At 42.6% G+C, this 23,970-nt stretch overlaps 2 protein-coding genes across 2 annotated transcripts in view; one reads left to right on the plus strand and one right to left on the minus strand.

Moving 5' to 3' along the window:
• The window catches only part of C7 (complement C7), a 55,312-nt gene extending 53,689 nt beyond the window's left edge, over positions 1–1,623 (plus strand). Inside the window, exon 18 of the mRNA XM_065905224.1 lies at positions 381–1,623. Within this exon, the coding sequence (XP_065761296.1) occupies positions 381–562 (182 nt within the window). The 3' untranslated portion in view covers positions 563–1,623. The remainder of the gene's footprint in view (positions 1–380) is intronic.
• A 17,476-nt stretch (positions 1,624–19,099) lies between these two features.
• MROH2B (maestro heat like repeat family member 2B) overlaps positions 19,100–23,970 on the minus strand; it is a 72,048-nt gene continuing 67,177 nt past the window's right edge. The window contains exons 38-42 of the mRNA XM_065905302.1: positions 22,894–23,049; positions 22,429–22,563; positions 21,625–21,727; positions 19,677–19,742; positions 19,100–19,230 (exon numbers count right to left, since the gene is read on the minus strand). Coding sequence (XP_065761374.1) covers positions 19,124–19,230; positions 19,677–19,742; positions 21,625–21,727; positions 22,429–22,563; positions 22,894–23,049 — 567 coding nt within the window. The 3' untranslated portion in view covers positions 19,100–19,123. The remainder of the gene's footprint in view (positions 19,231–19,676; positions 19,743–21,624; positions 21,728–22,428; positions 22,564–22,893; positions 23,050–23,970) is intronic.

Consider the following 23,970-nt stretch of genomic DNA (forward strand, 5'->3'; position numbering starts at 1 on the left):
TGTTGAGGGGTCACATCATGTTTGGGGCCCCCCTGGGCAGCGCCTGAAGGAGAGAACCGCCCCACGGGCGTCCAGTCGACAGGAAGCCTGGCACCAGCCTCAGAACCTGCTTACTCAGGAGCAAAATGCCTCCCTTGCCCGGTCCTGCATACTGGAGCAGGTTGCCATTCCCTGCTCCAGGGGATCTTCCTGACCCAGGGATTGAACCCGGGTCTCCTGCATTACAGGCAGATTCTTTACCGTCAGAGCCACCAGGGGCGGGGCAGGGAGTGGGTGACCCGTAGCTCGCCAGTCACCACTTGCATAACTTTAGAGGGGATGCGCCTGGCCTCCCCCACCTCCACCAGGCGCCATCAAGCCTCTCTCGCTTCTTTTTCCAGCGGAGGGCAGCGAATGTGTCTGCAGAGCCGCCTCGGAGTGCGAGGAAGCAGGATTTAGCGTCTGCGTGGAGGTGAACGGCAGGGAGCAGACGATGACGGAGTGCGAGGCCGGCGTCCTGAGGTGCAGGGGACTGAGCATCTCCGTCACCAGCATCCGGCACTGCGCCGCCGGGGCCGCGTAGTTCCGGGCGCCCGAGGGCCGGCTCGGCGTCCCGCAGGCGCTGTGGCTGAACTAAAGCTCTGCCCAGCCGCGCTGCAGACGGCTTCCCAGCACGCAGGCCCATTCCTTCTCCTCCCGCTCCGTGTCCCCTCCCCCCAACTCGTACCCCTGCACAATCCCACAGCCCTTTGTCCTCCCAAACCTGAATTCAGATCTTTCTTTCTCTTTCTAAAAAATGTCAGTCTGAAGGATATTGATGAACCTTTGCAGATGTTTTGTACTTCTCTGGACCTTGCCTTTTTTTTTTTAAATCTGAAAATTAGAGGGTTAGGCTAGAGAAATTTCAATGCTCTATGATTCTTTTAAGTATGATTGACTCCGCTTATGAGCCAGAATACATTCTACAAATTGATTAGGAAAACAGAAAGATTAGAGAGCCTGGCTTCACTCAGTGAAACCGAATACAAAGGGGACCTGGAGTGGAGGAAGATGGATACAATTATTCTATCCCAAATGGTAATCCCAGGCTTCACCCCGTTGATCCAGGCAGGACACCTGGAGATCCCTAATCTTATCAGGAAGTTGAATCACCCATCATCAAAGTGGGATTCATTACGTGATGGCCACAGGAGTGCCTTCTACCTTCTTGTCTGAGAGCAAATATGATTCAGGCTTCTCTCTGGAGCTTTTCTTTAGGATGTGCCAAATTCAAGATCTGCAATTTGCCTTCCTCCTCTCTCTCTCTCTTTTTTTGGTAGGAAACATCATTTATGCTTGAGCTATTGAGTGATTGCATATTTGGGTGAAGAGTGTTCTTTAATATGGATACACACCTAGATTTTTCCGGGCACTCTACAGATAGATCCGTTTGAAGCATTGGCTTTCTATTTATCCCCTATTCATCTTTCATCAAAACAAAATAGCAGTTGTAGAAGGTTAAATGAGTGTGCTTCAATGGGATTTAAAATATGCGTTTATATACAAATAATATCTGTATTTTCTGATACATTTTAATAAAACTTTAAATGACAATGATTTAAAAACTCATTAAAGATACCATTCTTTGGAATTTTAAAAAAATCTGTGTTATGTTTAATTTTAAAGAATCTTGCCATGAAGAATGGCTAATGTGCTCTTTTTTATATTTAAAACATTTTAAATTACTTTATTGAGGTATGATTGACATGTAAAGAGCTGTACATGAGTTTGGGGATAAGTATACATCTGTGAGAAACTTCCCAGGTAGTGCTAGTGGTAAAAAGCCCGCCTGCCAATGCAGGAGACATAAGAGATGTGGGTTCGATCCCTGGGTAAGGAAGATCCCCTGGAGGAGGGCATGGCAACCCACTCCAGTATTCTTGCCTGGAGAATTCCCATGGACAGAGGAGCCTGGTGGGTTGCAGTCCAGTCAGACATGACTGAAGTGACTTAGCACTCACGCATGCGTACATGTGTGAAAACATCACCACCATCAAGACCATAAACATATCTATCACTTCCCAAAGTTCCCTCCCACCCCCATTGTAATTATTATTATTATCATGATAAGAACAGAAAGAACACTTAACATAAGATCTTTCCTCTTAGAAAACTTTAAATATACATTACAACATTTTTAGCTATAGGCACTGTGTTGTATAGGAAGTCTCTAGAACTCATTTATCTTGTATAACTGAAACTCGATATACTTTGACCATCACCTCCCCATTTTCCCTGCCCCCATCCCTAGGCAACCACCATTCTACTCTCTGTTTCCATGAGTTTGACTGTTTTAGATACCTTGTATAAGTGAGGTCATGCTGTATTTATCTTTTTGTGTCTGGCTTATTTCATTTAGCATAATATCCTCCAGGTCTATCCTGGATGAATGAATAACTGGTGGCTAAACAGGGACCAGTGAATGAGATTGGACAGAGATGCTGTCTTGAAATACTAAATTTCATGTTTTTTTTTTTTTTTTTCCTTTTCTGAACATCCTTATCCTTGGTTTTCTCTCTAGTTGGACAGAGACACTCACAATTGTCTATGAGAGAATTAGGATCATGGCAGCAGGGTTACAGGAAGAAAGTAATTTACAGCATTAAAAATCTTTTGAGATTTCCAAAATGAGTTCCTGAACATCTAAGGCGAAGGCTTTAGGGAAGCTGGAAGGATTGTTTGTGTCATGAAAACTGATGCAAGGCAAACAGAGGCAGTGGGAGAATGCCCTTGTCTGCCCCTCCCTCTGCCTCAGACCAGGCGAGGGGCACCGGGCTGGGATCTAGCCTTGGAGGAGAAGGCAGAGCATGCTGAAGTGGAAGCTGTCTGCACCTACTGGGGGACAGAGGGAGAGGAGGGAATCGGCTCAGCATTAACTAGCTGCAGAGAGCTCCGTGGGAGCCCAGTCACGTCCTGCCGGCCATCACTCACAATTTCAGTGCACCCTGTGAGTCACCTGGGCAGAGAAGCTGCTTTGGAAGATCTCCTAATTGCACTGGACTGGGTCTTCTTGTGACACTCCACACATTTCCTAACAATTGACCAACTGAAGTGCTGTTTATCAATGCCCTGAGATTTAATGAGCCCCATCCTAACTGCTCTGTTTGGAACTTCCCTCCCAGCAGCAACAGTCCAGGATGGTTGTAATCCCCCTGAAACAGAGGGAAGGCTCTTGGTATTCAGGTGGGGTGTGGTGGGGATGCAGAATGGCAAGGGGGATGTCTGAAAAATGTCCCCTGGAACTCTGAGTTTCCTAACAACAAGCCAGGTGACTGGCTCATTTGATTGAAGCTCTCCCCACCACTACACCTCAGCTGGGCAGGTCATGGCTAATCTCAGCTTCCCGTGGGACTTGCGAGCCCATCCTGTTGGTGAGTAGCGGCTCAGAGCTGCAGGTGCCGAGCAGCTGGTTTTCTCAGTGTTCCCTGAAACAGCTGCACCAGAGACTGTTAATTATTTTTGCTTTTGGTTAAGGTATGTATATTTATCAATATTTTTGGACTGACCCCACAGTTTACCATTTGCTCTATATTTTTTTTCTGTACTACCAATATTTCTTACACCCTCATACCCACACACATACTGACCTACCACAGGCATTTGGATTATTTGTAAGATGGGCGTAATAGCTAGTGAAGGTGGTCATCATAAATGTGAAGATAAATGAAGATCCTATATACTTAGGGCTTTCAAGTGTATCTATGACTCTTTCTTTGTCTGAGGTAGGATAGGAGGAGGAGACACAAGAGGAGAGAAGGGAAATGAAAAGAAGAGAGAGAGAAAGGGAGGGAGAGAGAGAGGAAAAAAAAAAAAAAAGACTGGAGCATCCTTAGTACAGGAGTAGCAGAACTGAGCCACTACATTAATCCTGCTACCTACCAGCGTACCAGGACTTTTCTTCCTTGATGGACTAGTTAAAATGGATTCAATACTTCAGCTAGAAACGGAATGACCTGTTCTCTTTCAGAACACTGAGCCAGAAAGCAACCGCAGTAGGAGGCAATTTCCTCCTAATATCTGAGAAACCCGAGGTATATGCATGCTTTTCAATTACCTTGGTCTTTCAGGCAGTTCACACATTTGGGGACAAGAAAGCTGATGGCATGATAGGAGTCCCTGCTGTGACAACCAAAGCACTTGCAATTTCTCTTTTTATTTATTCCTGTCATGCAAAGCTCCAGATTGATTCTCAAAACATCAATCACGTAAAAAAAAAAATTTGCTTTTTTAGCCAAGGGTTAACGAGACCAGATGAGAAGACTGTTGTTTCAGAAAGGGTGGGTTGAAGGTGAAAAGGTGGGCAGAAGAAAGAACAATAAAGTGCTTTTTGATTTACAGACTGAGGACAATTTCCTGAGAAAGGACAAACATTAAGTATTACTCTGTTATCACTATTATTTCTGTGCATCCCTACAAGAGGGGGCTGGTACTGGATCCCAGGGAAGGGGCCTCAGGTACACAACAGGTCAATGATGCTCACGACCGAGAAGCACTGATAGAATAAATCAGATGTGCTGCTGAAAATCTGTCTGTGATGCAAGAATCTGCTGACCAAGTGGGCTGGGAATACAGACAGGTCAAAGGACTTTTCTATAATAGTGGAGTGGAATTTTCTCATCAAGGGAAAGTTTTATCAGACATTCTCAGGAGAAAGTGATTAACATGAAGGTCCCAGGACTGGTGCATTACTAGACCATATGCAACCCAAGTGTGTACCGTCATGGTAGTTCATAAAGGGCTCCCACTGAACTCTAAGTCCAGAAACTCTTCTCTGTACAGACGCTGAGCACCATGGGGCAGGAGGAGGGGCGTGAATCTTGAAGTCAGGTGTGATGTAAACCTGGACATGCTCACTGATGGGATCACTGTGGCCCTATAGGATTAAATACTTCGATAGGAAGATGAGAAGCTTTCCAAAGTATCTCGAGTCTCTTACAAATGCAGTGGTTGACTGTTTACCAAGGACATGGTGCACAGATTCATTAGATGTGAGGGGAAGTCACATTTGAAGAGACCTTGTCTCCAAGTCTCCTCTGGACTGGTGAGAGTAGGGACTTGACGATATGGTTCTGTGCGCCCTGTGGCTCAGGACACTGGCTGTATATGCTCAATAGCACTGCCATTTTACAGTTACTTTCCATTGTCACATAGCTGGTTGGCAGACCTGGTCTGGAAATGGCTCTTATGCTTCCCAGAGTGGTACTCATCCATTTCTATATAGTGCTGGTGCCTTGACTGTCCTGTGAACCCGTGCTGTTGTGTTCGAGTTGGGTCTGGCCAGGCAGGGGCAGGTTCATGGGCTATGTGAGAGTGTTCTCTTATGACACCCACAGGGCAGGTATTCTGAAATACTTGGATTTAAGTAGATATGCTTTGTCTTTTTGTACTGTGAAAGTGTGGGCCTCCTAATTCTCTCCCTTCTTCTTTTGGAATATTGTTAGGAAATTTTGAATCATGTCCCCTGTTGGAGGACTGACCGAGGATGAGGATGTTTGCACTTGAGAACGGCGGTACAGAATGAGGCAGAGGACTTAAGGAGGAAGCAGAAATTCCTGAGATCTAAATGATATTGATAGGACCTCTCTGGTGGTCCAGTGGTTAAGAGTCCACCTTGCAATGCTGGGAACACGGGTTTGATCTCTGGTCAGGGAACTAAAGATGCCACGTGCCCCTTGCACCATGACTGAGCCAGCGTGTGGCAAGGAAAGACCCCGCATGATAAAGTAAAGATCTTGTATGTGGCAAGCAAGACCTGACACAGTCAAATAAATAAATGAATATTTAAAAATGTTATTGACAAAAAGCCTAAGTTCTGGAAAAGTTGATCTTGGGATGCTGGCTTATTAGGAGACTGTTGTTCCTGCTTCTGAGAGTGGAACTGGCTGCAGCTGACAGTTCCCTGGGATGCAGACTGGGAATTCTGATCTGTGATGAACAGTCTTTTTTTCCCATTTGGTGGGTAAAAGAGCAAGATGTCTTAGTTCTGGCTGCTATAACATACTACCATAGAATGGAAGGTTTAAACAGTCCTGGAGGCTGGATGGTCCAAGATCAACGTCCCAGCAGACTGGGCCTCCAGTGAGGGCCCTCCTCCTGGTTTGCGGACCACTGCCTTCTTATTGTGTCCTCACACGATGGAGGGGGAGCTCTGGTCTCCTCCTCTTCTTATAATGGCACCAATCCCCTCGTGGGGGTCTGCCCTTATGACTTCTGACCTCATTTAAACCTAATTACCTCCCAAAGGTTCCATCTCCAAATACCATCACCTTGGGGATTAAGGCTTCAACATATGGGTTTTGATGAGACACATTTAGTCCATAGAAGAGACCATAAACTGCTGTGATTTATTGGTCAAACCTGTTGCTTCTTCCAGTGGGTTGGTGAGGAATCTTACGAGCTTGCCCTTTGGCAATCTTGGCAAATAATATAAATAGAGCACAGCAGATTTATGGAAACCGACACATATTCTTGGAGACATTTTTCTCTCACATTTTAAAGACAGTGTTGAACTCAGGCTGGGATATACCATCTCTTCTGAAAAGCAACATTGGAACTCAGTCTTGGGCTGTGGAACATTAAAAACCTGAATGCAGGAAAGGAGCAATATTAATACGAAAACCTAAACCTGTTGGGAGCACTTTACATATATTAGTTCATTTAATCAGCTTAATGGCACTGTGAATAAGTACTATTATTAGTCTAATTTTACAAATGAGGAAATGGAGGCATAGAGAAACTAAGTGATTTACCCAACTTACACAGATAACAATTAGAGGAAACAATTTAAATCCAAGCCCTTTTGTTCAGTAGCTCACACTCTTAACCACTATTTTGGTATATTGTATGTAGGCAATAGTTATTGCAATAAGTAGCAATAGCATGACAATAGCATTTCTTGTTGATTCAAGGGCTTCCCTGGTTGCTCAGCGGTAATGAATCCACCTGCCAATGCAGAAGACATGGATTCAATCCCAGTGTTGGGAAGATCCCCTGGAGAAGGAAACAGCAACCCTCTCCTATATTCTTGCCTAGGAAATTCTATGAACAGAGGAGCTGGCAGGCTACAGTCTATGGGATTGCAAAGAGTCAGACATGACTTGACGACTAAACAACAACAACCAGTTCTAAAATTTTTGCTATACTTCGTCTTATTAAGAAAATAAACCAACAGTCAAGATAAGATTTGGTTACTGGAATGGAAATTACACAGTAATTTCCATAGCTCTTTTAAAAAGATTCAGCTGTGTGCTTGTGTATGTGAGAATTGCCTTATTTTCAGGTTGTTTTATTTAAATGATGGTTCCTTGGACAGCATTCTGGTGTTCAGCAACCAATATGGAATATTTGTCATTAAATCCAGATCAGTCTTTAAAAAAAAAAAAGATTCAGCTGTGTAAATATGATGAGTTCCTCAAACTGATCTTTTAAAATGGATTGAAATAAATGTTTTTCTAATGCTTCATGAATCTACTGTGTGTGTTTGAATGTGTCTACGGTTATACCTGGCTTCCCAGGTGGTACAGTGGTAAAGAATATGCCTTCCAATGCAGGAGATGCATGAGACAGGTTCTATTCCTGGGTTGGGAAGATCTCCTGAAATAGGGAACAGTAATCCCCTCCAGTATGCTTTTCTGGAAAATTCCATAGACAGAGGAGCCTGGTTGGCTGCAGTCCATGGGGTTGTTGCAGGAAGGGGGACCCCTTCCAGGGCCTGAAACTGGGCTCTTGTCTAACACTTGGAAGTGAATTGTCCAAGGAGACACATGTGCTGACAAAGCAAGAGATTCTATGGGGAAAGGGCACCCGGGTGGAGAGCACGAGGGTAAGGGAACCCAGGAGAACTGCTCTGCCACATGGCTCATGGTCTCAGGTTTTATGGTGATGGAATTAGTTTCTGGGTTGTCTTTAGCCAATCATCCTGGAACTAGTAAGCCACCACTAACTGGAAGAGTTCGGGAAAGGTCAAAAGGAGACACCACATGTCCGGCCACCTCCCAGAATCCTTCTCGCTGCCATCCATCTTGGCTGAACAAGGCGTGCACCACCAGGAAGGACTCTGAGTCAGGATGATTGGCTAAAGACAACCCGGAAACGAATCCCATCACCATAAAACTGGTGGCAGAGCAGTTCTCCTGGGTTCCCTTACCCTCCTGCTCTCCACCCAGGTGCCCTTTCCCCATAAAATCTCTTGCTTTGTCAGCACGTGTCTCCTTGGACAATTCACTTCCAAGTGATCACAAAGAATGGGACACAACTGAGCGACTGAGCACATATGCACACATGGGTATATCTACCCAGAAATATGTCTATTGTGATTTTATCTTAAGGATATGAAAGTTTAATAAACATTGACTTTTTAATTAAATAGCATTAACTTTCTAAATATTTTGGATATTTCAAAATATCTTTCTGTTATTGATTTCTAGTTTAATTCCACTGTGGTTATAGAACATACTTTGAATGATTTCAATCCTTTTAAATTTATGGAGATTTGTCTTATGGTTCAAAATATGATCTAGTTTGGTGAATGCTCCATTTGCACTTGAAAAGAAGTTGCCTTCTGTTGAGGTTCAGTCGAGTGTTCCATAATGTCAATAAGGTCAAATTGGCAGTGTTGTTCAAGTCTTCTGTATCCTTATTTATCTTCAGCCTGCTTGTTCTATCAGTTATTGAGAGTGTTGAAAGCTCCAACTATTGTGTGGATCTATCTATTTCTTCTTTCAATTCCATCAGTTTTGCTTCATGTGTTTTGAAGCCCCATTGTTAGGTGCATAGACTTTTAGGATTATTCTGTCCTCTTGATAAACTGACCCATTTGTTGCCATCAAACATCTCTTTGTATCTGATATATTCTTTGTTTTGAAGTCACTTTGTCTGGTATTAACATAGCTACTCTAGTTTCCCTTTGATTATTGAAGTAGTATTTATAAACACTGTATATTTAAGTAGATTTTATTTGCTAGGGTTCTCCAAATAAACATGTATAAATATATACATATACAGTTTTATTATTAGGAATTGGCTCATGTGATTATGAAAGCTAAGAAGTCCAATGATCTGTCATTGCATGCTAGAGACCCCAAAGCCCCTGGTGTAAATTTCAGTTTGACTCTGAAGGCCTGAGACCCAGGAGTGCCAATGGTGTAATTCTCATTCCAACGACAGGAAGAGACCAACGTTTCAGATCAAGCATTCAAGTAGACAGAGAAAATTCAACATTTCTCTGCTTTTTTGGGTTCTATTTGGGCCCTCAATGGGTTGGGTGGTCCTCATCTACATTGAGGAGGCCAATCTGCTTCATTCTATCCACTTTCAAATGGGAACCTCTTCTGGAGATGCCCTCACAGACACACTCAGAAAAAAATGTTTAACTAGATATTTTGCATCTTGTGGCCCAGTCAAGTTGACACAATAGTAACCATCACAAGTCCATTCCTTATTAACTTGGCACCCATGCACATCTCTAAACTATACTTGATCTCCAAATGAAGATAATAATAAGGTCTTAATTCTACCTAACTATCTTACATACAACTGGAAACATACTCATCCTTTTCCCAAAAGAGGAGGTAGAGAACTTGAGAGATGTTTATTTTTCTCCTCGATATCCTATAACATAAATACTATGATGTAAAATGAACAATACTTACATGCATTATATAAAGTATGTTGCATGATAGGGAAATAAGGGAGAAAGGAAAAAAAATTATATTTGCTTAATATACATGCACAAATTCATAACAAAGCAAAGAGAAAATGTTCATGACAACTATAGCTCCCGTCTCTACTATACAGCTGGTCATGTGGACACAGCCTAAGAATCTGAGTATAAGGCACACTTGACCATTGCTCCTTCCAAGCAAAGTGAGAAACCAGGTGCCCTGCTCAAAGTTCTGTCCACCAGGAGGGTTTCCCTTCCTGCTGTTTTCAGAGGAAGGGCTGTGGTGTCGTAGCCATCTGCTCCTGAGTGGTGACTGCACACTGTGCAGACCCATTTGTGGGCCATGTCTGAGTTGTCCCTTCCTCTGTCAGCTGATCATGGTGCTCATCGTGCACCATGGGGTCATAGGTGCACACGGGAAAAAGAGGGCAGGATAGCAGGAGTAGGGAATCTGGGCATTTGGGTCACATTGTCACATAACTTATGCTCTTCAGCCTGCTCAGGCCCAGTCACATATACATCACTGCTGTTTGATGATGGGGTGCTGCAGTGCTCATCAACTTTCTGGCTTGGTGGTCAGATAACACCTGGTCCACAGCGTGCAGCTCAGCTCACATAGTAACTTGGTGACCCACAATTAAGTGTTCCGTCTCTACTAAGGCCCAGTAACAGGCAAAGAAGAGTAATTTGTTTCTTGGAAGAAGAGTAATTTGCAGAGGGTGGCAGGCCTTTGCTCCAAAATACAAAAGCCTGTTGTAGCACTTCTTTTGCTGTGAAATGAGAGGCCTACTAGGCATTGTGCCTTTCTTGGTTGTGGGAGCAGCAGGATGCAATAACTTATCCTTCCCCATAGATAGGATATCTCCACATGGTCCCATACCACTGGACCCCTAGACATGTCACTGAGGGAGATGCTCTCAGTTTAGGTAGATTTATTTCCCAACCTCGAACATGTTAAGGTTTTACCAATAAATCTAGAGTAGTTGCTATTTCTTGCTCACTAGATCCAATTAGCAATGCAATTGTGTGATGTGATATTCTGTAAAAGAGAAAGGTGATCTATATTCCTATGAATTGTTATGCCATAAGTCCCACTTGAGCATATCATGGTGTATGATCCTTTAAATATCCAGTTGAACTTGACTTGCTAACATTTTACTGAGGACTTTTGCATCTATATTAATCAGGGATATTGGTCTGTAATTTTCTTGTGTTGTGGCAACCTTATCTGGTTTTGGTATCGGGGTAATGCAGGCCTTGTAAAATGAGTTTGGAAGTGTTCCTTCCTCTTCTATCTTTTGGATAAGATTTTTTTTTTTGAGAAAGATTGATATTGATTTTCCTTTAAATGTTTGGTAGCATTTATTGGTGAAGCCATCTGGTCCTAGACTTTTGTCTGTTGGAAAAATTTTGATTACTGATTCAATCCCCTTACTGGTAATTGACCTTGTCATTTCTTTCTTTTTTATTTTTTTAAAGTTTTTTTTTGATGTGGACCATTTTTAAAGCCTTAATTTAGTATTACAATATTGTTTCTGTTTTATGTTTTGGTCTTTTGACTGCAAGCTTCCTAGCTTCCTGAGTAGGGATTGAACTTGCATCCCCTGCATTGAAGGTGAAGTCTTAATCACTGGATGGCCAGGGAAGTCTCTGTCTTTTTTTAAAAATAATAGTCCTTAGTCCAAAGGACTAAGTCACCTATGTCTAACTTGCTAGCTTATCTACTCTGTTAATTGCATGCTAAAATACTAGTTTTTTATTTCATTACCTTTATCAAGAACTTCTTTTGATAACCTGGTGTCTTCCAAATACAGTATAACTCAATTTGTCCTTCAACATTTGGCCCTTTACTATTTAGCTGTCTTTATCTCTTAGTAACACCTTTTTGGTACAGTCATGGGGCTCCACTCCACACTCTGTGAAATGTTACAGATTGCGCAATGGCCCCATAGACCTGTCTACCCCCATCCACATGCCTGGCACATTCTTACCATCTCAACTCTAAGCAGAGCCATTGAGGGTTGGATGTGAGATAATTATAATTCCACTGGAATGAAAGTAAAGATAAATTTCAACTCCCGCATCTTTCTCAGAAAAATTTAAAAAGTCTTGGTGAACCTGTCCTGCAGACTAATAAGAAATTCTCCACATTCCCCGTTTTCAAGATAGAGTTTCTTTTTGGCTGCTGTGCAATTCAGGTGTTAGGGCATTGGTCAATTTAATCCTCCCAAGAGTTACTTCAGAATATTAGGAGGAAGTGGTAGGTAAGGTAGAGGGAAGGATTTCTTATCTTGTGTTTTCCGGTGGCTCTCAAATTGAAAAAGAAACTATGAGTCACATATATTTAGAAAATTGTGTTCTCCAAATTTATCTTGCTTTCAGGATAAGCACCTAATGCTATAAATAAAATCCAGGACAGTGTGTCCAGAAGGAATACAAACAAGTAATATTGTTTTGTTGGATAAATAAAGTTTGGTAAAGCAGAGGGAAGAAGCAAATGGCTTTTCCCAGGTCATGTTTTAGTGGTTTCTATATGTGCACAAACACACACATATTTTTGTGATGAGCCCCACTGTCCTTCCCTCACGTTGCTCCTGACTCATCCCATGTTTTACACTGCCCTGGTTGTAGGGATACTTAAAGTAAATTAAAAAGAGAAATTCTGAAGAATGATAATTCTCAGACTGTAGCCGTAGAAAATTTCTTGCCAGAGAGTTTCTCTCTGTCAGGACATAGATCAAACATTCTGATTGGCTTACAGGTTGCTACCATGTCTGACTGACATGCGTTTTCTAGTTTTATACTTAGATAATCTGAAGGGTAACCATGGGTTTGGGGACTAAGTCAACTGAGAATAAAACGCCATTAGAAGATGCTTGCTATAACCTTGTTGGAGTCCCTTAAGGACTCCAGAAGAAGTGCCTGGTCTTGGATTTTATGTCTTAAAACTGTGGTGGTATGGGGAAAATCTCAATTAAGCAATCCCCCTGGCCACTTTCTCTGGAAGCGTGTCTCTTTCTTCCCATTTGTGGCTTTTTGTTTTCCTGTTTTCTGGTAAAACTGCCTTCTTAGCAAAGTCAGCCAAGCTAAACGTCTCTGATTTACTAGCAGAACACTGGCCCTCATTGTTGGGTTAAAGGGCAGAGTGCTGAATTGCAAAATAATGTCATTCAGAGGGCTTCAAAGTAGTGCTGGCCCATTAAGCAGTCTGTGAATATCACCGAATCTCTATCCTAAAGTAAACACAAGTTGAAAAATGATTACATGTGCAAATAATAGTGAGGCAAGCAGCAGGAGTAAGACTGGAAAACAAATCTGTAATTTCTTCAAGAGTACTTGAATATATGTTTTCTCTATAACTCTATTTCCCTGAGATCTTCAAGAAGTCTCTCCCCGCTAAGTAACATGCCTGTGTCTGAACCATAGAGATGAACCGTGGAGGCCAGTGGAGGATTAACCAAAAGAAAGGCATCAAGGGGTGTGGGGGTGGGCAACTCTGAGTGGATGGTAGTGTTTGGGAGGGGTTAATGGAAATACTTGTTTAGGTGAGCAAATAGATCTAAATTTCTCCTGTCACACAACCCGACTGTGACTTATTCTGTACATTATGAGAGCAAGCAAGAAGGCTTCAGTGGGAAATTACAGTCTTTTAGAGGCTGCCAGAGCAGCTGAGCTGGATCCTCTGACTAGAGGGGCCACGCTGTTTCCATCCTCCCAAGGAGACCAGCAACATTCACTGAGCTAGGAATGTGCCACGTGGGGTGGGATAATCAGTTGGCTTTATATTATCAATCATGGAATTTATGTCAAGATTTGTGATTCTAATAATAAATTTGTTACTCATTAATATTTATATTGAATAGTTGACATTTAGTTAATGAAGATTCTGTGCCAGATTTCTACATTCTTTACATGTACACTAACACGTCTAATCTTCACAGTAGCACCTTGAAGTAGATAAGTATGATCCCAGTTTCAGTTCGGTTCAATCGCTCAGTCATGTTCAATTTTTGTGACCCCATGGACTGCAGCACGCCAGGCCTCCCTGTACATCACCTACTCCTGGAGTTTACTTTAACTCATGTCCATCGAGTCGGTGATACCATGCAACTGTCTTATCCTCTGTCCTCCCCTTCTCCTCCTGCCTTCAATCTTTCCCAGTATCAGGGTCCTTTCAAAGGAATCAGTTCTTCTCATCAGGTGGCCAAAGTATTGGAGTTCCAGCTTCAACATCAGTCCTTCCAATGAATATTCAGGACTGATTTCCTTTAGGATGGACTGGTTGGAATTCCTTGCAGTCCAAGGGACTCTCAAGAGTCTTCTCCAACACCACAGTTCAAAAACATCAAATTCTTTGACGCTCAGCTTTTTTTATAGTCTAACTCTCACTTCCATACATGACTACTGGAAAAACCGTATCTTTGACTAGACGGACCTTTGTTGGCAAAGAATTGTCTCTGCTTTTTAATATGCTGTCTAGGTTGGTCATAACTTTTTTTCCAAGGAGCAAGCATCTTTTAATTTCGTGGCTGTAGTCACCATATGCAGTCATTTTGGAGCCTCCAAAATAAAATCTGTCACTGTTTCTGTTGTTGCCCCATCTATTTGCCATGAAGTGGTGGGACTAGATGCCATGATGTTAATTTTCTTAATGTTGAGTTTTAAGTCAACTTTTTCACTCTCCTCTTTCATTTTCATTAAGAGGCTCTTTAGTTCTTCTTCGCTTTCTGCCATAAGGGTGGTGTCATCTGCATATCTGATGTTATTGATATTTCTTCCAGCAATCTTGAATCCAGCTTGTGCTTAATCCAACCCAGCATTTCTCATGATGTACTCTGCATATACCTTAAATAAGCAGGGTGACAATATACAGCCTTGATGTACTCCTTTCCCTATTTGGAACCAGTCTGTTGTTCCATGTCCAGTTCTAACTGTTGCTTCCTGACCTACATACAGGTTTCTTAAGAGGCAGGTCAGGTGGTCTGGTATTCCCATCTCTTTAAGAATTTCCACAGTTTGTAGTGAGTCACAGAGTCAAAAGCTTTGGAATAGTCAATAAAGCAGAAATAGATGTTTTTCTGGAAATCTCTTGCTTTTTTGGTGCTCCAAAAGATGTTGGCAATTTGATCTCTGGTCCTCTGCCTTTTCTAAATCCAGCTTGGATTTAACAAGTTTAACAGTATGTGAAGTTCACGCTTCATGCACTGTGTAAGCCTGGCCTGGAGAATTTTGAGCATTACTTTGCCAGCGTGTGAGATAATTGTACAGTAGTTCAAGCATTCTTTGGCATTGCCTTTCTTTTGGATTGGAATGAAAACTGACCTTTTCCAGTCCTATGGACACTGCTGAGTTTTCCAAATGTGCTGGCATATTGAGTGCAGCACTTTCACAGCATCATCTTTTAGGATTTGAAATAGCTCAGCTGGCATTCCATCACCTCCACTAGCTTTGCTCATAGTAATGCTTCTTAAGGCCCACTTGACTTCCCATTCCAGGATGTTTGGCTCTAGGTGAGTGATCACACCATCATGATTATCTGAGTCATGAAGATCTTTCTTGTATAGTTCTTCTGTGTATTCTTGCCACCTCTTCTTAATATCTTCTGCTTCTGTTAGGTCCATATCATTTCTGTCCTTTATTGTGCCCATCTTTACATGAAATATTCCCTTGGTATCTCTAATTTTCTTGAAGAGATCTCTAGTCTTTCCCACTCTATTGTTTTCCTCTATTTCTTTGCATTGATCACTGAGGAAGGCTTTCTTATTTCTCCTTGCTATTCTTTGGAACTTTGCATTCAAATGGGTGTATCTTTTCTCTTCTTTGCCTTTTGCTTCTCTTCTATTCACAGCTATTTGTAAGGCCTCCTCTGACAACCATTTTGCCTTTTTGCATTTCTTTTCCTTGGGGATGGTCTTGATTCCTGCCTCCTGTACAATGTCATGAATCTCTGTCCATAGTTCTTCAGCCACTCTGTCTATCAGATCTAATCTCTTGAATCTGTTTGTCACTTCCACTGTATAATTGTAAGGGATTTGATTTAGGTCATACCTGAATGATCTAGTGGTTTTCCCTACTCTCTTCAACTTAAGTCTGAATTTGGCAATAAAGAGTTCATCATCTGAGCCACAGTCTGCTCCCAGTCTTGTTTTTGCTGACTACATAGAGCTTCTCCATCTTTGGCTGCAAAGAATATAAGCAATCTGATTTCATTATTGACCATCTGGTGATGTCCATGTGTAGAGTCTTCTCTTGTGTTGTTGGAAGAAGGTGTTTGCTATGACCAATGCGTTCTTTTGACAAAACTCTGTTAGCCTTTGCCCTGCTTCATATTATACTCCAAGGCCAAATTTGCCTGTTACACCAGGTATCTCTTGACTTCCTATTTTTACATTACAGTCTCCTATAATGAAAAGGACATCCTTTATGCATGTTAGTTCTAGAAGGTCTTATAGGTCTTCATAGAACCATTCAACTTCAGCTTCTTCAGCATTACTGGTCGGGGCATAGACTTGGATTACTGTGATATTGAATGATGTTGAATGGAAACGAACAGAGATCATTCTGTCATTTTTGAGACTGCATCCAAGTACTGCATTTCAGACTCTTTTGTTGAGTATGATGGCTACTCCATTTCTTCTAAAGGATTCCTGCCCACAGTAGTAGATATAATGGTCATCTGAGTTAAATTCACCCAATCTAGTCCATTTTAGTTCACTGATTCCTAAAATGTAGATGTTCACTCTTGCCATCTCCTGTTTGACCACTTCCAATTTGCCTTGATTCATGGACCTAACATTCCAGGTTCCTATGCAATATTGCTCTTTACAGCATTGGACTTTACTTCTATCACCAGTCACATCCACAACTGGATGTTGTTTTTGCTTTGGCTCCACCTCTTCATTCTTCCTGGAGTTATTTCTCCACTGATCTCTAATAGCATATTGGGAACTTACTGACCTGGGGAGTTCATCTTTCAGAGTCCTATCTTTTTACCTTTTTATACTGTTCATGGGGTTCTCAAGGCAAGAATACTGAAGTGGTTTGCCATTCCTTTCTCCAGTGGACCATATTTTGTCAGAACTCTCCACCATGACCCGTCCATCTTGAGTGACCCTACACCACATGGCTCATAGTTTCATTGAGTTAGACAAGGCTGTGTTCCTTGTTCCCAGTTTACAAGGTTCATGATCCCAGTTTAAAGATGTGGAAATTGAAGTACAGGCAGGTAAAATGATTTTTCCTCCGTCACACAACTAGTAAAGGGTGAAGCTGGAATGTGATAAAAAGAGTCTTGGAAATTTGTGTCAGGGTTCAGTTAATTTTGGAATTTTAGAAAAACAATAAATGATTCTTTAGTAGAAGTGTGTCCCATGCAATAATCAAGACATGCTTTTACTGAAAAAAGTACTCATTGCTTGCCTGAAATTCAAATTTCATTGGGCATTCTGTATTTTATCTCATAATCCAGTCAATGTGCCAACTGAGGCTTCAATCATCTGAAGGCTTTGCCCAGGGCTCATGGATTCATTTCCAAGATGGCTCCTTAACAAACCTAGCAAGTTAACTGTGGTTGTTTGTAGAAGGAATCAGTTCTTGGCCACATGGATCTCTTTTTGGGCTGCTTGAGCATCCTTATGTTGGCAGCTGGCTTCCTCCAGAGTGGGTGATTCAAGAGAGGGCAGTACCACTTATGACCTTGCCTTGAAATTCACACACTGTCATTTCTGAACTTTTGTGTTGATTGCACAGGCATTTCTATTCACTGTGGGAAGAGGGTTACAGGAATACCAAGAGGCAAGAATCATTTGGAGCCATCCTGGAGGCTGGCTCCATCCTCTGGAAATTATACACAGATGTCATAGAGTATAAATTTAATGAGGGTAGAATTTTTCTACTTTTTTCCCTCATCGTTGTAGCCCCAGTGGCTATAACAGTGCCTTATACCTTTATAGGTACTCAATAAATATTTGTTGAACAGATGAACAAATGAGACTCTGGTCTAAAATCTCTGACCTAAAAGACTCCTTTGGTTCCTAAAATGTTTGGTGGAAATGAAAGATATTTTCTCAAGAACTTGAGGATGAAGGGATTAGAATATAGATTAGGGGAATTTATAAGGAGACATGTCAATTTAGTAAGTGTTGCCGTAGTTTGCGAAAAGAATCCTAGAACTTGTTGGAAAACTGGGGATTTTTGAAGAAGGCACTAACATTCTGTTTCTAGTGCTAATTCATCAATCCTAGACTTGAACTGCACCATTTCCAGTCTCCAGCCAGCCCTGCTTACCTCAAACTGGGCTGCACAATCCGAATTGCCAAGAGCCAGTTCCTTAATATCTTGTAACTGTTTGTCCTGAGTTCAGTGGTTTTTGTATACTGACAGACTCCTAGTTTTTCTCAAGTCTGGAGTCAGGAGGAGATTCTGCCAGCAACCAAGGACCTCTCTGTCAGTCCCGAACAGGTTTTCCTCCAATTGCATGGCTTGTCCCTATACTTGTGCTACTAAATATAAAAGATATGTAGTTATGATACCCCCTAGATTTTCTCTAATTGTTTAATGTACAGGGTTAAATACATTGCACCCTTAAAGCTGTCTATCAGTTTATCTTTATTTCAGAAATCTGAACAAAGGGCCAGATCATACTTGAGCTCAGAGTTTGAAATTTAAATGTCCACAAGACAAAAATAATAGCAAAAAATAAGGCTGCTAATGAATGACTGTGCTAGTGGTGGTACTAAGTTCGGACTCTGTGTTAGAAGTTTCTTTGTCTCAACATGACTTCTGTACTTAGCTTTTCAGGTGTGCACTGTGAAAAAGAGTGAAGAGTTATGATTCAGATGCCATGAAGCAGGTTAACACATATGCACTTGCACACACACAATTCAAAGGGAGTAATGCTCTAGGATAAAAATGGAAAGGAGACAGTGAGATTTAATACAATGTCAGGAAGGGTCTTTTGTAGAAAAGTCCCTGGGGCACAATCTCGACACATAAATTACAAAGTAAGAACAGACAGGTTAAAGTTTGTCATAAGACTTTTTTAGAAAGAAAAGGGCATGAGTAGTAAGTCAAAACAGGCAAAGATATGAAAAGGGGCTATGTGTGGAAGGTAGCAGCAGTCCTCAGTGGCAGCAGCACTGTTTGACGTTCTGTCATTTTTTTGGCACCTGCTAGGATGTAAGCTTCCATAGAAGGCTGTCCTGTGCAAAGGCCATGTGGCTGTCACCACACACATCACAGGTTATTCCTCATGTGAACTGGTGAGTGTGGTTTTTGCTAACAGAAGCCATCAGGGAGAGTCTGAATGGTAAGGGATATACCACTCCCTCAAGATCCCCATCTTGGGTGCCACCTCTTTCCTCAAGTTATTACAAGTCTGTGAGTTGTGAGGATGAAGACAGGAGTCAGTTATAGAAACAGCCTAGCAGTTTATTTCCTGATGGTTTACAGATGGACACTTATCTCTTTACACTTTCTCAGGAGGGTCTGCGTGGCAGCTTCGGCTGCTCTCTGGACACTGATACAGGGGTCCTGTCGAAGTGCTTGGAGCCCTGAAATGGAAAAAAGAGCAACGTCCACTGAGGAAAGAAAGCCAAGGCCCTAACTTCGCAGTACAGGGAAGCCTCCACTAAGGATCAGAGCTACGTGGGGCTCAGGCTCCTGGGCTCATATTTCACCCTAATGGGTAGGATTTGGTTCCACAAATGTAGAAACTATTTTGACACTGAAATAAGGGAAGAGAAGATGCTGACCTCGGGACCAGTAGGTTTATAAACAATCGAAAAACTGAAGTCTGTTGGGAATGGTGCCTGCAATGGGATGGAGCTGGGGGTCACCTTACACTCTGGAGAAAGTCCAGTATCTGGGGAGCATCAGAGACCACTGATGATGGGGTACACTATGATTTTACAGCTGATGTGGAACTTGGAGTGGTGTTAGTTTCTCTTTCTTTAAGAATATAACAGGGCTGTGGACAGAAACTAGGGTTGGTACTCACGTGTGGTCAGCTGTTCTCTGTCTATTAGCTCCACATATTGGTAGGTCAAATTGAGAACAATGGCATCTAAAATCAACAGGAAGAAAAGTTACTGATTTTGCTATAGAGGAATTGGCCACGAAAAGTCAGGACAGACTCTGCACCTGGTCAGAAGTTAAGTGGTCTGAATAGTGAATGAACAAGCTAGGCTCCCCATGCACCTCCAGGATGATGTGAGAGTGATGTGTATGGAGTCTTGAGTGCTGTGACTGGAAGTGGTCGCTCGCTCACCATGTTGCTGGGAAAACTCACACTATGTCCTCCGGGGTGAGGGGTGGGGCACAGCGTGAGTTGCCAGGGTTTCGAACATATATGGCCCTTGTCTTCCAAAAATTTACAACATAGTTAGCGGACTATGGTTTTTCCAGTAGTCATGTATGAATGTGAGAGCTGGACCATAAAGAGTGCTGAGCACCGAAGAATTGATGCTATTGAAATGTGGAGCTGGAGAAGACTCTTGAGTCTCTTGGATGGCAAGGAGACCAAACCAGTCAATCCTAAAGGAAAACAACCCTGAATATTCATTGGAAGGGCTGCTGCTGAAGCTGAAGCTCCAATACTTGGACCACTTGATGTGAAGAGCTGACTCATTGGAAAAGACCCTGATGCTGGGAAAGACTGAGGACAGGAGAAGTGGGTGACAGAGGATGAGATGGTTGGATGGTATCACCAACTCAATGAACATGAGTTTGAGCAAACTCCAGGAGATAATGAAGGACAGGGAAGCCTGGCACGCTGCAGTTCATGAGCTCACAAAGAATTGGACACATTTTAGTGGCTGAACAACAACAAAAAGGGGATCCTCTATAGGATCCAATGAGGGGTCCTTAGGATCCGGCTTCCCTGGTGGCTCAGACAGTAAAGAGTCTGCCTGCAGTGTGAGAAACACAGGTTCAATCCCTGGGTTGGGAAGATCGCCTGGAGAAGGAAATGGCAAACCACTCCAGTATTCTTGCCTGGAAAATCCCATGGATGGAGGAGTCCAGCAGGCTACAGTCCATGGAGTTGCAAAGAGTCAGACACGACTAAGCAACTTCACTTTCTTTCTTTCTTAAAGGTGGCTAACCCAATGGGTCTATTTTTTGTGGGCCTGATTAGATGGAATCGGTTTCATGATAAGACTTGATCCTCAGAGACCCACTTACTTTCCTCTTTTATTTTATAGATCAAACAAAGAGGCAACACAGTGAAATTCAGTGAATTGTCCAGAATCACCTAGCAGAGCCAAGGTCTATTGGCTCCCACACACCCATACACTTTTCACTAGTTATCACATTGCTGCTAAAGCTCTCAGCTTGAACTAAGCTTAGAAGGTTGACTGTGGTTTATGTTAATGGGTGATACAAAGGAAAACAATTTGGCAGGGGCTGCAGGCTTGGATCAAAGACCTGGGGAAAAGAGGGAACAGTGACTTGGAACCAGAAGAAGCATGAAGGATCCAAACAGGGAGAATGGTCTGATGGAAAGAGAATGAGTGTTGGGAATTCAGAAGCTGTTACTGTAAGTCTGCAAAGAGAACACGTTCTTTTGAGGGAAGATGTTGTAATACATAAAACGAATTTTCTAGCTTTTTTTTGGTCATACCAATCATACTGGTCTTCCCAGGTGGCACTTGTGGTAAAGAACCCACCTGCCAATGCAGGAGACATAAGAGACATGAGTTTGATCCCTGGGTCAGGAAGATCCCCTGAAGGAGGGCTTGGCAACCCACTCCAGTATTCTTGCCTGGAGAATCCCGTGGACAGAGGAGCCTGGCGGGCTACAGACCATGGGGTTGCAAAGAGTCAGATTATGACTGAAGCAACAGCACGCAATCATACCAGCATTCATGCTGGGGTAGCTTCCAGGCAAAGCAAAACAGGATGGCAAGGAGCAGACCTGTGAGTGGAGAGAGTGGACGTGGCCTCACCTGTGAGTTTGATGGCTGCACTCCTGATGGTCTCCCAGCTGCTGCTGAAGAAGGTGAATGAGTGTGTGTGGAGGATCCATAGGATTTCTTGGTTTCTCTTCGACTGGAAGAGACATGTGTTACAAAGAGGGCAACTGAAAGTGGGAGGGGCGGGTGGGCAAGGGAAGGACTGGGAGTTTGGGATTAGCAGATGCAAATTCGTATATACTGAATGGATAAACAACAAGGTCCTACTGTATAGCACAGGAAACTATATTCAATATCCTGTGATAAGCCAGAATGAAAAAGAACATGAAAAAGAATATATATGTATAACTGAGTTACTTGGCTGTTGAGCAGAAATTAAAACAACCCTGTAAATCAATTATACTTCAATAAATTTGAAAAAAAAAAAAAAAAGAGGGCAACTGAGAAGTAACTCTTTAAGAAATTCAGCATCCTATAGGCCCTAAGAACAGACATCAAAAGACCAGTGAGCATGCATACAGCCGTTAACTGTTCTGTTGGAAGGTGTCTTATGGCTATTTCATTCTAAATTTAATCAGGGTGGCACTGGAGCTTATAGGACTAATCAATGTTTAGGACTTATAGGACTAATCAATTCCAGATGTTTCAGGAATCAAGAGCAGATTCCAGCTGGAACTTGGGGATAGAGTAGAGGTGATGTGGCAGGATATCTGGTATCACTGTTCTTCCCAGATAGTTCTGGCTGTAGCTGGGATTCTTTGCTATGTGCTTTGCCTTCTGGGCTTTGCCTGGACTCTTGGCCTGAATTTTTGGAAGCAGCACCTATCGCACACTCACCAGCTTCATGCAGAACTGCCTGTAAAAATCCCTGGCCCTTGGAAGATCCTGACCATCCAAGAGATGGTCTAACACCCCATAGAGTTCCTGGAGGCCCAGAAAAGGGATGCAGATGATCAGAACATCACGGCAAGCCTGGAAAACAGAGTTTTCTGTGTCACAGTGCATAATGCTAGTTCCCCTTCCAGAAGGGAAGGCAGGCTGATTGGTGTCTTGGGAAAAGAGCAGTAAAGAGTGATGTGAGGGCTGGACAGTCAGTGCTACCACCTTCCCAATTACAAAGATGGAAGTGCAAACTCAGGAAGTGATGGCCAAAAAAGAACCCAGGATGGGATAACTGGTTTTCAGGTTCATTTGAGAATGGTGTCTTCAGATATGGCTTCTGGTCCAGGCAGACCAGGCTTCCTGGCACCTCTTGGCCATGGGAGAGGAGGAGGCACAGCTGTCTGTGCAGGGGCCACTTACAGTTCCAATCTTGGGATTGGGGTCCCAGAGGTGGAGAAGGAATGAAATCATGCTCTTTTTTATTTCTTCAGCGAAAAAAATCTTCCACCTTCTTCCTGTTAGAGATGCCAGATTCTCAAATAAGAGGATGGCAGTCAGCCTCACATCATCCTGCTCCTGTGGTGACAGATGCATGTTATGGGTGAGTCCCCCACACGGCAATTCCCAGTTGGAAACCCCCCAGCCCACTCTGCCCCTTCCCATGCAGTAAAGGAGGCAGGAGCCCAGGCACTGGGGCTCGCTTGTCACAGCTCCTGTGTGTTCCAAGAATGCCCTTCCTTTCCCAATATTTCTCCACCCGCATGACATGAGTTTAGAGCTGGAGACTTGGTTTTTTACTTTGACGAACTAATGAGGAAATAATAATAATAACAAAAATAAACGGGAATAATAAACAGGGGGTGCTGGTGGCAGAAGGCCAGGGAGGGTTCTTGTTTATTCTGTATTTTATGCATATTAATCTGATTGCATCATTAGCCTGGAGTTATGGGGCCTCTGATCTAAACTGCTCAAGGTCTAGGACGCTTCTCCAAGATCCCATACACTTTCCAAAGGGATTACAGGAAGCTCAGAAATTTGGGCTTTGGGTCTGAGAGAGAGAGAGAGAGAGAGAGAATAAACAAAAAAGTGCTTAGCCCCACTCTTGTATATATGAAGTTGTGGAGCTCCCTTGCTTACTGTCCAGGAGGGTTGGCAATGCTTTATAAAAGGCAAAAGATTTATGCGACCTCAACAGGTGGTGGAGAAAGATGGTCTTCTATTATCTCAGACACTTTGTTGATATGGTTTAAGAGTTGTAACAAACTCTGATGAATTTTCTGGAGGTTTTTTTTCTCTTTTTCTTGAGGGAGTAGGGTATCTAGAAAACTAGTATAAAATACCTATAGGAAGGCAGAAGGATGAGGGGAAAGGTCATTCTGGGTAACAGAATATTATTTAGATTAGCAACAAACAAGAACCAATAAAAAAGCATTCCCATGCACAGGAGTGGGAGAAGATAAAACAGTTGACTTTGATAGCAAAATAAAATGTATGTGA

Source organism: Muntiacus reevesi, chromosome 14 (assembly GCF_963930625.1).
Source record: "Muntiacus reevesi chromosome 14, mMunRee1.1, whole genome shotgun sequence".
Lineage (NCBI taxonomy): Eukaryota > Metazoa > Chordata > Mammalia > Artiodactyla > Cervidae > Muntiacus > Muntiacus reevesi.